This window comes from Crocodylus siamensis, chromosome 1, assembly GCF_052110815.1.
Source record: "Crocodylus siamensis isolate JL-2025a chromosome 1, ASM5211081v1, whole genome shotgun sequence".
NCBI classification, from domain to species: Eukaryota; Metazoa; Chordata; order Crocodylia; family Crocodylidae; genus Crocodylus; species Crocodylus siamensis.
The window spans coordinates 168,061,661-168,075,959 of record NC_143395.1 but is presented as its reverse complement, the minus strand read 5'-3'; the positions used below and the strand labels follow the sequence as shown (position 1 = coordinate 168,075,959).

The 14,299-nt window shown below is 44.2% G+C and overlaps 1 protein-coding gene across 7 annotated transcripts in view; it reads left to right on the top strand.

Annotated features, from left to right (window-relative positions):
• Positions 1–14,299, top strand: part of MARK1 (microtubule affinity regulating kinase 1) — a 130,619-nt gene that overhangs the window by 70,206 nt on the left and 46,114 nt on the right. For all 7 annotated transcript variants that reach the window (XM_090048597.1, XM_090048588.1, XM_090048559.1 and 4 more), the window contains 3 exons: positions 5,502–5,550; positions 6,693–6,758; positions 12,636–12,706. In XM_090048597.1, coding sequence (XP_089904723.1) covers positions 5,502–5,550; positions 6,693–6,758; positions 12,636–12,706 — 186 coding nt within the window. The remainder of the gene's footprint in view (positions 1–5,501; positions 5,551–6,692; positions 6,759–12,635; positions 12,707–14,299) is intronic.

Here is a 14,299-nt window from a genome sequence, read left to right as displayed (position 1 = left end):
GAAATTGAACACCCCCCCCCGCACACACACAAGCTGTTCAAATAGGTGACTGCTGATTTGCCTTGAAGAGTCATACTTATGCAGAGCCAGCAAAACCAGTCCGACCAGGGCTAGTTTTGTAATAGGTTTCCTGAAACATGATGCTCAGCTTGCAATAACTCATCCAGTGAGAAGAGACTCAGAAAAAGATAACAATGCATGGATGACTTAGGGAAAGGACACTGACATTATTAACCTGGGCCAACACTAAATCCTCTCAGGAGGGAGACAAGGGGCGTACTTAAAGGTAACTAGAATTTAAATATACTTGTTTTATATTAAGTCTACAACAAAAGAAAAATAAATACTTCATAAAATGTGACATAGATAGAGCCTGACTACTCTGTTACCGAAGTACAACTGTATCTCAGTAAACTGCGTAATACTTGCCTTCATTTTTTGAAGACAAATGGGGGAGGGAAAGGACACCTTAGAGCAAATGTAAGATTAAGTCATGCGTACCACCTTTTAATATTCACATTCCCCCTCTCCTCCTTCATGGCTTAGAGCTGTTATCCAACACACAATTATCATACAGCACTTAAAATGGCAAACCATCTTACGCTTTCATCTAACAGAGATCTGGAGTTTGAGATAGGTACCCCAAAATATGTCCTAGTCCAACCTAAAAGGTCATTGAGTAGAAAGAAGATCAAAATAATGACTTTTACAACTGCATTACCCAGAGACATCAGGATGTTGCTTTAATAATACATTTTCTCTCTCTCTCACTTTTTTTTTCCCCAAGCAGTGGTTGTCTCATGTTCTTAACCCTTTCAAAAGTTGCCTTGAAAATTGGCTCAAAACTTTGGGCAATAATTTCTAAACTATTACTCCCTAATCGTAACCCTAATGGTCTTAATTTAATGATAAAATAGAAAACATTTCTGGATGTTGGATGGGGACGGGGTATCAGTTTCTTTGAAAAGCCTAATTGATTTTTTAGCTTTGCTTGGTATACTACACTACTTTTTTTGCTTCATACACCATTAAAATAGCATTACATATTTTTGGGAGATGTTTTGCCCCCCAAATTTACATTTATATTTATAGATCCCCCCCCCAATTCTTTCTTCATTTGGAAGCTCCTATTAAAATCTATCTAGGAATTGACTAAAGAAGAGAGGTTGACACTAGCTTTGACTATTTATGATTCTACTCAACAAAGACAAGTTTTTTGAAATCATCCAGATAAATATTTACTGGAGGGAAGAAGGCACTGCGTAAAGCTAGTCTAAGTCTGTCCCAACCACATAGTTGGTCTAATAAAAGATACTGCCCACAAAAATCCTTGCCTCCCATATTACCATTATCTACTTAAGAACTAGGTAGTAGCTTATTCTACCCATAGGCAGGTAGAGAGTTGGAGCTTCCCTGTTCCAGCGAGCCCTACTAAACTAAAAATATCATTTAAGAATTGCATTCCACTAGTCCCATAAGCTACTTGTAGAAAAGGGAAGGAAAAAAATGGGAAGTTGTTACCGGTGTCTAATGCATGAATCAGGATTGGGGAAGGCTGAATTAGGCAGAGGGTATACAAGTGGTGGTTCACGTGCATTCTGAACCAATTTCAGTTTTGGGTGGCATCACATAAGAAAAGACTAGGCACTGCTGGGGTAATTCTACCCAGAAGACCCTATGTGAAGAAAAAATGGAGAGTAAGCCTGCTATTTGGGATCCTGTTACTAAGAGCTAGTGTCAAGGTCACACTGTAGTAAAAAAGCAACATCCAATTACTCAAATGTTAGAAAGTTAAGCTAACAAACAAAATATTTATTATGACTCACTACATGTAGTGGTAGTGTTAGGGTAGTGATGTGTCCATGATGGCTCAGGAAAAATACTGTAGCGAATACCTTGACCTAAAATTAAAAATGGTTTAAGAGACAGGCAAAGGAGACAGAAGATCCTGTGCTGCAGTTTGTAAGAAGTCACCCCACAGGCATATCACATTACTGAACAATAAGACATTTTTTAAATTAAAAAGAAAGTCTAACCGAGATAACACAGGCTACAATGGAAACTTGCTTGGGAAGAATGAGACAGTGGAAGGAAGAAACAATGCATTTTGCTCACAATCTGGTATGAGTGTTGTGTTTTGAGGGAAGTCCAAATAATGCAGCCCAGGGTTCATGCTATTAATTCACTGTTTCACAAATATGCACCAGCTGTTCATATTTGCCCAGAACATCATCAGCTGGAAGAAAAATACTTGCCTGAAGTTTTTGCCCATCACCAAGCAGTCACTGGAACCCAGTCGACATGGTGCATGGTGACCAGTGGCGTCCCCCAGGGCTCAGTACTTGGATCAGTTTTCTTTAATATGTACATAAATTATCTGGATTTGGGTGTCAGAAGTGGACTGGATAAATTTGCAGACAAATTTGCAGGTTGGTAATTCATGCCAACTTGGACAGGCTTGCAAGGTAGGTGGATCAAAACCTGATGACATTCAACATGGAGAAATGGAAGGTGCTCCATCTCCGGAGAAAAAACCAACATCATACCTATAGGCTTGGCAGTGCTACACACAGTAGCACTATGACCAAAAGAGGCTTGGGGTTCATAATAGACCACAGGATGAGCATGAGCCCTCCAATGCAATGCCATAGCTGGCAAAGCAAATAAAACTCTGCCTTGCATCTACCAGTTCATCTCAAGCAAGACCCAAGAAATCAGCATCCTGCTTTATTTGGCCTTGGTGAGGCCACAGCTGGAGTACTGTATCCAATTCTGGGCTCCACACTGTAGAAAGGATGTGGAGAAGCTTGAGAGTCCAGAGGAGAGCCACACACGATTAGAGGTTGAGACCAGACCTTAAAAGGAGAGGCTGAGGGGCCTGGAATTCTTCAGCCCGCAGAAGCAAAGGCTGAGGGGTGACTTGGTGGCAGCCTACAAGTATATAAGGGGTGTGCATCAGGAACTAGGAGAGCGTCTGTTTACCAGGGCACCTCAAGGGAAGATGGACCATCTCCCCCCAGAAGTGGTAAAGCACCTACTCTGGATACCTTTTAAAGAAACACTTGGATACTTATCCTGTTGGGGTGATCTGACCTCAGCTGACTTCCTGCCCCCTGGGCAGGGGCTGGATCTGATAATCTTGCAAGGTCCCTTCTAGGCCTAATGCTTGTGAATCTGTAAGTAACTGGAGCATATCATAGGGAAGGCCATTTGCAAGCATCTGGAGGAGGAAAAGCTAATCAGAAGCAGCCAACATGGATTTACTAAGAAAAATTTGTGTCCAACTTGATCTTCTTTGACAAAATAGCCGTTTGGCTGGATGAAGGGGGAATACTTTGGAGATAGTGTATCTGGACTTCAGCAAGGTTCTTACAAGGTCCCTTATAACCTCCATAAACAAATTGGAGTAATGTGAGCTAGATAAAGCTACTGTAGGGTGGGTAGACAGTTGTCTCAGTAAACTCAGGCAAAAACTAATTGTAAATGGATCCATGTCAGAAAGCAGTCCAGTGCTGTTCAATGTCTTAATTAATGATTTGAATGGAAAACTTCACGAGTGAGTTTGCTGACAACACAGAATGAGAAGGACTGTGACTACATTGGAAGACAGGAACACGATTCAGAAGGATCTTGACAGATTGGCAAACTGGACTGGAACTATCAGGATTAAGTTCAGTGCTGACAAATGCAATGTGCTGTACCTTGGGAAGATTAATTAAAAATACAAATACAGAATGGGTGACACCTGGCTGAATGGCAGCACTAAGCAGAAGGATTTGGGAGCCCTGGTAAACCACAGACTCAGTATGGGTTTGCAGTGTGATGCAGCTGCACAAAAGGTGAATGTATATTTGTGGTGCATCAGTAGAAGCATTACATGCAACACCTAAGAGGTGATGGTGCCTTTTCAGCTGGCACTGATTAGGCCTCATTTCAAGTATTGTATACAGTTTTGAGTTCCACATTTAAAAAAGGACATGGAGAAATTAGAGGGGTCCAGAGGCAGGTGACAAAAATGATAAAGACAAGTCATGGGAGGATAGGTTGAAGAATAGGCATCTTCAGCCCCCCTGGATCTCTTGAGCGTATTTTTAACAGGCTTTTCATCAGCAGGATGTTGGCTGCTGTGATCCTCTACGTTACCTTTGGCAGATTAGGGTGTTATATCTTGTGGTTGTGTCAGGGCTGACTGTAGTTTTGCTTCCTTTCCTTTTTTGTGTCCTTGGACAAAATATTTTGCAAACTTCAGAGATTCATTGGAATTTGATAGGGTTGTGCCACTTCTGTTATAGGCTCAAACTTGTGACCTCTGGACTGTCAACTATGTGCCGTACAGTGCATACACATGTACTAAGTCGACTTAAAATAAGGGAACATAACTAAGTTGACTTAATTAAGTTGACTTAAGCCAAGTCTGAGCGTACACATGTATAGCTCCTTGACGTTGTGACAGCCATCCTGTGAGCTAAGTCAACTTAACCAACGTGACTCGAGATATAATACACCTTAGAGGTGTATTATCTTGTGCTGCATTTAGGAATGTATGTACGCGCTGACAGTTTAAGTCGATTTAAAGTTGTCAGCTTACTGTCAGAAAGTTAGTATGTGTGTACATACCCTTAGTGCCTGTGCCACCCCAGCCCCCTGTAGTTTTGCTAATAGGTTAGACAGTGCATTTGTATAGGGTGGTTTGGATGGGGATGATCCTGCCTCAGGCAGGGGTTGGACTAGATGACCCTGGAGGTCCCTTCCAACCTGACTTCTGTATGAGTCTGTGGTCCTAATTTTGGAGTCTCAGTCCAAGTCTGTGCACATGTATACAGGCAAGCTCTTTGGCTAAGGGGTACTAGAGGGCTACTCCCTTAGCCACCCCTGTGCTTTGGGAAACTTATTGCTTGACAGCCTGTCTTCTTACCTGCCTTTCCATCTGCACAGCATCACGAACCACCGGTCCACTCCTCACACTGGGGACCCTGGTGTGTGAGGAGCCATAGTGGAGGAGCTGGTGGCTGGTCTTTCTCTCCCAGTCTGTGGGAAGAGTGGGAGTAGCTGTATCCAATGCCTTTTCCAGACAGGGCTGACTCTGGTTTCTGGAAGGCATGGAAGCTTTTACCTACAGCTCAACTCCTGTTAGGCCCTTGGAGGAGTTAAGCCTCAGGAAGTATACAAGCATTCATTCTCCCAGGAGCCACTTCTACCTGGGTGGGGTTGGATTATTTTTCCCTGGAACCACCATTTTTGATCTGAGAGAGAAAAATGGAAGCACTTGTACACTTGTGGTTTCTACTGGGAGAACAGCTGCTCTGTGACAATGTAGTGGATCCCAGAGAACTAAAGAACATCTAGTGCAGTTCTCATGTCATTTTGTCTAATCTTGAAATATAATGTAAAATGGTGGTATGTACTTGAATTGCCTTTCAGGCTCCCATATTCCATATAAAATGGTAATTTTATCAGCAGTAAATACAATTTAAACAAAAATTATTTTGTTTCCTTAACAGTTATTCCGAGAAGTACGAATAATGAAGATATTGAATCATCCCAATATAGGTAGGAATTTAGCCTTTCCTGTCACTTTTAATATTAATAATTTTATTTGGCTTTAATTTTGTTTTAATATATTTTATAGATGTGTTGTTATTTACCCATTATATCATTTTAAGATGAGTGTATGATAAACAGCCATATCCTGCTACTTTTGATTATTGTCCTACTTCGTTAAGTGGGACTACCTGCAGAAGTAAGTCCAGCAGAAATTTGGCTTTCAGAGAGTATCTTGTTCAGTCAAGGGAAATAAGTACTCTTTAGTAAGAAGCAGCATGTAATGCATAGTAGAGGGTCTCACTTGTGCTTTACTGTTAGCATTACTCTCAAGGGTGAAAAATACATAGTTTCTTAGCACGATTCTGGCAGAACTCGATTAGCTCAAAGATCTATGAGCAAGCATCCTACAAAATTGTATCTGCAGAAAAACAGAACTGCAAAATATATAATTTTCACTTTCTGCTTTAGTTGCCCCTCACCTTCAGGGCCCTACTTTGTGATGACAATTCTTCTGGCTGAGGAGGGCTGGACAGTCTTGTTCCAGAGACAGTTAATGTTCCTGAATCGGCCAGAGGGCTTGTTGCATACAAGGTATGGACAAGGCATACAAGTTATTACGTACTAGGTACTCCCTTTTTTTCTCTTGTCTTAAAGCTGAGTGTGTTGCTTTCCCAACATTCTTGGCTCCTGCTGGCTTTTTTTCAATGACCATTGTAACTTTGTTAATATTGTAATCTGATGGGAAGATCCTTCAGAGTCTAACAGTTTCAGTATTTGTTTAATTTGGCACCTCAACCTTGCATCCTTTGAGTTGATCAAAAATCCACAATTTCTAACCTGGAGCAGTTTAATAGAGAGAGAAATTTATTTGCAGTGTTTTTTCAGAACTCCAAAGTAGAACTAAACACTAATTTCAGCATGAATTTCCTTTTAGGAGAGTGTTTTATGAACTGCTGAGAAAATTGTACATGTTAGATGTTCTTACAACTTAATTTTGTTTTAAACTTCCTAACCAAAAAAAATCTTTATTTTGTCTTGGTGTTGTCATTGATAATAAATTTTAAGAGTAAGGCTTTTTCACTGTCTTTAAATTTTACTTGGCCTTTTGTTGCTTGATGCAATATTTTCTCCTTTCTTTTTTCTTTCAGTAAAATTATTTGAAGTTATTGAAACAGAAAAGACCCTGTATTTGGTAATGGAATATGCCAGTGGTGGTAAGAAGATATTTAACTCCAGTTTTGTGGGTGATCAGAAATATGGGAAGTACATCTTTGCGTATTAAAAAACAGCCATCTGAGAGTTGGACTGTGCCTTGGCTATTCTGTTTTGGCTTGTTGCCACATATAGTCCCTAAGCAGAAAGTAATGGAACAGTTCTTTCTTTGTTTACAGAGTGTATATGGTTGTTAACCTTTGCTAGAATGAGTCAAATTTAGGCCTGTTTGTTTCTGCCATCTTTAGGTTCCTAGAAGCATTGGAGGGAGCACAAACCAAAGAGGAGTATTTCTTAATGCAGTTAAAAAAAATTGCCTGGGAGGTGGAGTGTACAGATGCTCCTCCAGCTACATGACTGGAGAGCTTCACAAGCAAAGTCTCCAGCCATGGGGCACTGGAGAACTGCCCCCTGAGCTGCTCCTGCCCATGACATGACAGCCTGTCCCCTCCCCTGTATGGAAATGGGACAGGCTGTCAAGTAGCAGTTTCATAGATTTCATAGACATTAGGGCTGGAAGGGACCTTGGGAGATCATTGAGTCCAGCCCCCTGCCCAAAGGGCAGGAAGTCAGCTGGGGTCATAGGATCCCAGCACGATAAGCGTCCAATTTGCTCTTGAAGGTGTTCAATGTAGGTGCTTGAACCACCTCCGCTGGCAGACTGTTCCAGACCTTGGGGGCTCGGACAATAAAGAAATTCTTCCTTATGTCCAGCCTGAAACGGTCTTGCAGGAGTTTGTGACCGTTCGACCTCGTCATCCCTTGGGGCGCTCTGGTGAACAGACGTTCCCCCAGATCCTGGTGGTCACCCCTGATAAACTTATAGGTGGCCATCAGATCACCCTTGAGCCTGCGCTTTTCCAGGCTAAAGAGTCCCATGTCTCTCAGGCTGTCATCGTAAGATCTGTTTTCCTGACCTCTGATCATGCGCGTGGCTCTCCTCTGGACTCTCTCAAGCTTCTCCACATCCTTTTTGAATTGTGGAGCCGAGCCAGTTGGCAGCTGCTGACAACTGGGAAGGGTTTCTGCCCCAGGAACATGCTTGCTTCCTTCCCCACCCCCACCCCTGCCCCCTGGTTATTCCAGGGTTACTTTTCTTCTAGGGGTGGCTATTTTTGCTCTGGTAGGTTAAGAAGCCCGAAACTCTATACCAGTGATTTTTAACCAGGGTGATGCAGCATCCTGGGGTACCTTGAGATGCTTTCAAGGGTGCTGCAGGGTGCTACACAAACTTAGCGCTGTCAGGTGTGCAAACACGATTCACAATTTAAATCCACAGATTATGAATAGGAATTCATGGTATTAAAACCATTCTGACCTGTTGTGGTCTGATTTCATAGAATCATAGAAGTAAGGTCAGAGGGGACCTTGTAGATCTTCAAATCCGAACCCCTGCCTGGGCAGCAGAAAAAAACTGGGCTCAAATGATTCCAACCAGGTAGGCATCAAGCCCCCTCTTAGAGACCCTCAGGGTAGGAGCCAGCACCACTTCCCTTGGAAGTTGGTTCCAGATCCTAGCCGCCCTGGCTGTGAAGTAGTTCTTACGGGTGTCTAATCTAAACCTATTCTCCAACAACTTATGGCCGGTATTCCTTGTTATGACAGGGGGCGCTAGGGGAAATGAGGTCTCTCCCAAACCCTTCTGGTCCCCCCTAGTGAGTTTATAGATGGCCACCAGGTCCCCCCTCAGCCTTCTCTTGTGAAGACTGAACAGGTTCAGGTCCTGCAGTCTCTCATTGTAGGGTCTGTCCTGTTGTCCCCGGATCATGTGGGTGGCCCTCCTCTGGACCCTCTCAATGGTGTCCATATCCCTCCTGAAGTGGGGCCCACAGAACTGGACACAGTACTCCCAGCTGTGGCTTGACCAGTGTCATGCAGAGGGGGAGGATCACTTCCTTGGCCCTGCTTGAGATGCACCAGTGGATGCACAACAAGGTCGGGTTAGCCCTGCCAACCATGACCTCGCATTGTCAGCCCGTGTTCATGTTGGGGTCAATAATGACTCCAAGATCCCTTTCTGCCTCCGTGCTCTCAAGAAGGGAGTTGCCCATCTTATAAGTTGCTGCTGATACTGAAACACATCCTGTTTTTGCTAGCCCACCCCTGTAACCTGTCCAGGTCTTGCTGCAGTCTTTCCCTCCCTACTAGCGAGCTCACCTCACCCCAAATTTTGGTATCATCAGTGAATTTAAACAGGTTGCTTTTCACCCCATTGCCCAAATCGCTGATAAAGAAATTGAACAGTGCGGGCCCAAGGACCGAGCCCTGGGGGACTCCATTGCCCACTTCTCCCCAGTTCGAATATGACCCGTCCACCACCACCCTCTGAGTACAACCTTTCAGCCAATCTGCAATCCATCTGACTGTGTAGGCATCAATGCCACGGTTGCTCAATTTTTTAATGAGGATGGGGTGGGAAACGGTGTCAAAGGCCTTGCTGAAGTCCAGAAAGACTACATCCATGGCGACAACTGCATCCAGTGCTTTTGTAACCTGATCATAAAAGGCAATCGGGTTGGTCTGACGTGACCTGCCCCTAATGAAACCGTGCTGGTTGCCCTTGAGCATCATCCCTGAGGCTGGCCCATCGCAGATGTGCTCCATGATGATCTTCTCAAAGAGTTTCCCTAGGATTGAGGTAAGACTGATGGGCCTATAGTTGCCTGGGTCCTTCCTCCTCCCTTTTTTAAAGATGGGGACCACATTGACTATCTTCCAATCGTCTGGCACCTGGCCCGAGCACCATGAGTGCTCGTAAAGCTGTGCCAAGGCCCTGTAATAACCCCTGCTAGGTCCCTCAACACCCTGGGGTGGAGAGCATCTGGACCCGCTGATTTGAACACGTCCAGCCCCTCCAGAAGCTCTCTAACCCGGTCCTCCCCAACCTGAGGTCTGGAAGCGTTCCCCTTGAGTCTGTCTTGCATCACGGTGGGGAAATCCCGGTCCCTGCACAAGAAAACGGAGGTGAAGAATTGGTTAAAGAGGTCTGCTTTCTCCTCCGGCACAACCACCAGATTGCCCAGAGGATCTTGCAGGGGCCCCACGTTTCCTAGTGCTTTCTTCATCCTCCCTATATATCTGGAAAAGGACTTTTTATTATCTTTGATTTTGGACGCAAGTCCTAGCTCTATGTCCGCCTTAGCTTTCCTGACAGCCCCCCTACAGGCCCAAGCAGAGGAGGTATACTCCTCTTTGGAGATAGTAGCCTCCTTCCACCGGTTGTACGCTGCCTTTTTGGCATTTGGGCATTCCCATAAACCCTTGGTGAGCTGAGGGGCTTTCGGGCACTCCTGCCCCCCTTGCTTTTTGTTGGGATGGTCACCCCTTGAGCCTTGAGTATCATCTCCTTAAGGAACGACCATTCATCTTGGGCACTGAGCTCCACTGCTCTCAAGAACCCCAGAGCCTCTCCCACTAATCGCCTCAACTCGTTGAAGTTGGCCCTCTTGAAATCTAGGGCTACTGCCTTGCTGTACGCCCTTGACACCCTGCGCTGGATGGTGAATTCCAGCAAGCAATGATTGCTATCACCCAGGTGGTCGAGGACCTGGAGGCCCCTTACCAGGTCATCGCCTGTGGCCAGGACCAGGTCCAACAGGGCATTTCCTTTGGTGGGACTGTGCACCTCCTGAATTAAGTGGAGGTCCTGTATCTCAGCCAGGAACCTCCTGGAATGGTCCAACCTGGCTCACTCTTCCTCCCAGCAGATGTCTGGGTAATTTAAATCACCCCTGACAACTACATCCTTCACCTTAAGTGCCTCTGCCAGCTGGCGCCAAAATTCCCAGTCCAGCTCCTCCCCTTGGTTGGGTCTGTAGTAGACCCCCACCGTTAGATCCCTCTCTCCACGATCCCCTTGCATCTTGACCCAGAGCACTCCAGCTTGCCCCTCTGACCCCATTCTGCTGGCAGAGGATGTGTATTGCTCCTTGACATAGAGCGCCACACCCCCACCTTTCCTTCCTTCTCTATCCTGCCTGTAAAGCCTATAGCCCCTAATGCTAACTGCCTAGCTGTGAGATGAATCCCACCACGTTTCTATAAGCCCTATTATGTCCGGGTCTGAACTGGCTATTCTGAGGGCAAGTTCCTCCTGTTTATTCCCCATACTACGAGCATTGGTATGTAGGCATTTAAGGCTTTGCCTAGCTGTGTGTGCCACCCCCCGATTTGGGAGACTGTTTGGACCCCTGTTTCTTACCTGGGCACTCCTTGCATTTGTCACCTGTCTTGCTCGGGTGGTGTCTCCTGGTCTTCCTGCGGCCCCCTCCCCTGGCAATGCTCATTTAAAGCTTGCCATACGAGTTCAGCCAACCTGGAAGAGAAGACACGCTTGCCTTTAGGAGAGAGGTGAAGCCCATCCCACCCCAGCAAGTCCCCCGCCCGAAAGCATGGGTCATTATCAAGGAACCCAAGGCCTGCCTGGCGGTACTAACTGCATAAGCACTGGTTGACCTTGCCAATGCAGGCCTCATGTCGCTGTCCCTGCCTACTCACCGGAATAAGAGAGGAGAATACCACCTGCTCTCCTGTCTCCTTAAGCTTGTCCCCCAGAGCCTTGAAATCCTCCCTAATGCAGTCGTGGTTGCCCCTGGCCGTGTCCTTCATCCCCACGTGGATGACAACCATGGGGTACTGGTCTGCAGGTTGGATGTAGGCCGGGATTCTCTCCGTGATGTCTCTAACCTGAACCCCAACTATGAAGCAGACCTCTCCGTGTCATGGGGTCAGGCCGACAGATGGGACCTTCTAGTCCTCGTAGGATGGAGTCTCCGATGAAGAGGACCCGGCGTTTCTTCCTGCTGGTGTTCGCTCTCTGCCCATTTTTTATCATGTGGGGAGTGGCATCGTCCCTGCTGGAGGCAATTTCACTGTCTTTCTCTATCACAGCTGCCAGGGCGTTGAACCTGTTCCCCAGATGAACCTGGGGAGCTTCCACTACTCTAGGCCTAGCAGATCTGGATTTGGACACCTTCTGCCACTCCTGCATTGGATGTGTCTTCTGTGGGGGCTGTACAGTGGGGGACCAGGCCTGCAGAGAACAGAAATAGGAATCAATTTCATCCTCTGCATCTCTGATCCCCTTCAGCCTGCTCACCTGAGCCTGGAGCTCCCTCACATGCTCCTCCACGGCCCTAGGTCGTGCACAGGAGGGACAGGCAAGGGGACCACCAGGCCCCACCCCCCACAGAACCCTACCGAGCCCCTCCCCCCCACAGACAGGGGGGCAACGGGCCACTAACCCTGCCATGAACTCTGTCTCGGTGGAGGCCTCAGAAGAGCCCATGGCAGGTAGCCGTGCCCGGGCGGGGCCCCTGGCAGCTGTGCTCTGCATCTGCACCATGTCTACAGAGCTGTGCCTGCTGCTTTTTTTCACTGGAGGTGCCACTCTGGGCAGCTCCCTCATGCCCGCCTTAGGCGAAAACATAATTTCTTTGCAGCAAAGCAATTATTCTATTTCTTTTCTAGTCAAAAAAGGAGTGCTGTAAGTGTAATGAGGGGTGCCTTGATTGTAAACAGGTTGAGACCTACTGTTCTATTCACTTCTGGGTTCTATCGGAAGAGCGGCGATTCTGTTGGTAGAAACTGACTGTCTGTATCTAGCCCCAGCTGCTTCTCTTCCCGCCCTCTCCACCTGTATGTAGATATCTCACAAATTGGTAATAAAATGCTAATTATCTTTCCATACTTGTAAGGTCAGACACTAATTTATACAGAGATTTCTAAGCATGTGTATTTTGATCAAGATTTTTGAGGCTCAGATCCTAAACTGAAGTTGAGATTACCAATCTTAGCTAAGACTCTTTTATTTATTTATTTTTAATTACATTGATTAAACAAAAGCAGTATGCCTGATACTCTATCCTTTTCTTATTCAGGAGAGGTGTTTGACTACTTAGTTGCACATGGAAGAATGAAAGAAAAAGAGGCACGTGCAAAATTTAGGCAGGTATGAAATAATATTAACTCTTTCAAATGCCTTTTTTGCAGTATATTTAATTGACTTGCTGTGCAGATTTTTTTTAAAACTAGAAGTCCATTGCTGTAGTAATGTTTATTAGAGCTCTAATGGAAACATCACTGAGGATTAAAATATCTAGTCCCTGAGCATACACTAAAAATAGTAACAGACTGTTTAAGCTCTTGTTAATAGATATACTTGAGAAACCAGGTTTTTTCCTGTGACTCGCTATCAATTTTGTTAACTCTGAGTGTCCTGGAAAATGTAATAGATTTTTTCTTTTATACAAACTACACATGTATTAAGTTTTTACTCATTATTTATAATACACTGTGCATTGTACTAGAGGTGTCTTTAAAGTCTGAACGCTCTTAGCCCTAACTTGATAATCAGCTTTCATATATGATTCCTGCCACGAGGAGAGGAAATAAGTTGTTTATTTGCATGCTTACGTTTAAATATATGATAAGCTTTATAAAATTCATTAATTGATTGCAGTATATTTTAGCAGGTAAAGCAGCTGACTCCAGAAAATCAGTTAGGTGTTTAAATCTTGCACCAGTTTATTACAAAAGCTCTAATACAAAAGTTAGCTACCTTTTTTATTTGTTGTACTTTATGTTTACATTCTATTCTAAAATTCTCCTTTGGGACTGAAATTTTCTCTGCCAGCACTGCTATTTTTAGGAAACTTTGGCTAAAAGCATTCAGTTCTTCAACCTACAGAAACCTGTGTCAGGAGAGGGGCCAGAAGAGACCAATATATCTATATTTCTTAAACTTCTAAAAACCTTGATTATCTCCAATATGTGATGTGCAATCGCTCAAACAGTACATGTTAATGGTGTTTTAAGTAATGTGACTTAAATAATGCAATGTTAGTATTTCCCAAAATATGATGAACTTTCTTATGTAATGGGGATACTCTCTATGCTCAAGAATAAATCCCATCCAGAATACCTTTTGTGGGTGTGGATGCTGGATTACATTAATATCAGGAAATGGGTAAAGTATCATGAGAAATTGGAATACTAGTAACATAAAAGTTATTGCTGAACACTCAGTAAAACAGAAATGCTGTGTAGAAGTTTCTAGGTGTATAGTTAAAATTATTATTCTATTTTAGAATAAAACGTGCCATGGAATTTTGAGAAACGCTAATAATTCGTTCAGTTTCCTACCCCCTGCCCCAAGAATTATGCAAAAAAAAAAAATCCTTGCTTCCCTTTTTTATGGGGGGAGAGATTAATGCTTCTACATTCAATTAAATTATATCTTATGCTCATAGTTTAAATTCTGAGTTGCTGATATGATACTGAAACTTTATTCTTGAAAATAATATGGCATTAAAACATGTTGCTGTACATATTTTTACCTGTGTGCAGAATGCAACACTGTACAATTAATGGAATGACACAAAGGAGCACCCAAACTGACACTATATAAGGGATTTTCAAACTTTAATAGAGGTTAAATGGAACTTGTACGTATACAAGATCTTTAGAATTGAAAGCTTAATTTATTTCTTAAACTAAACATGATATTCCACTAATGCATATTGGAAGAGAAGATTAAGATTAG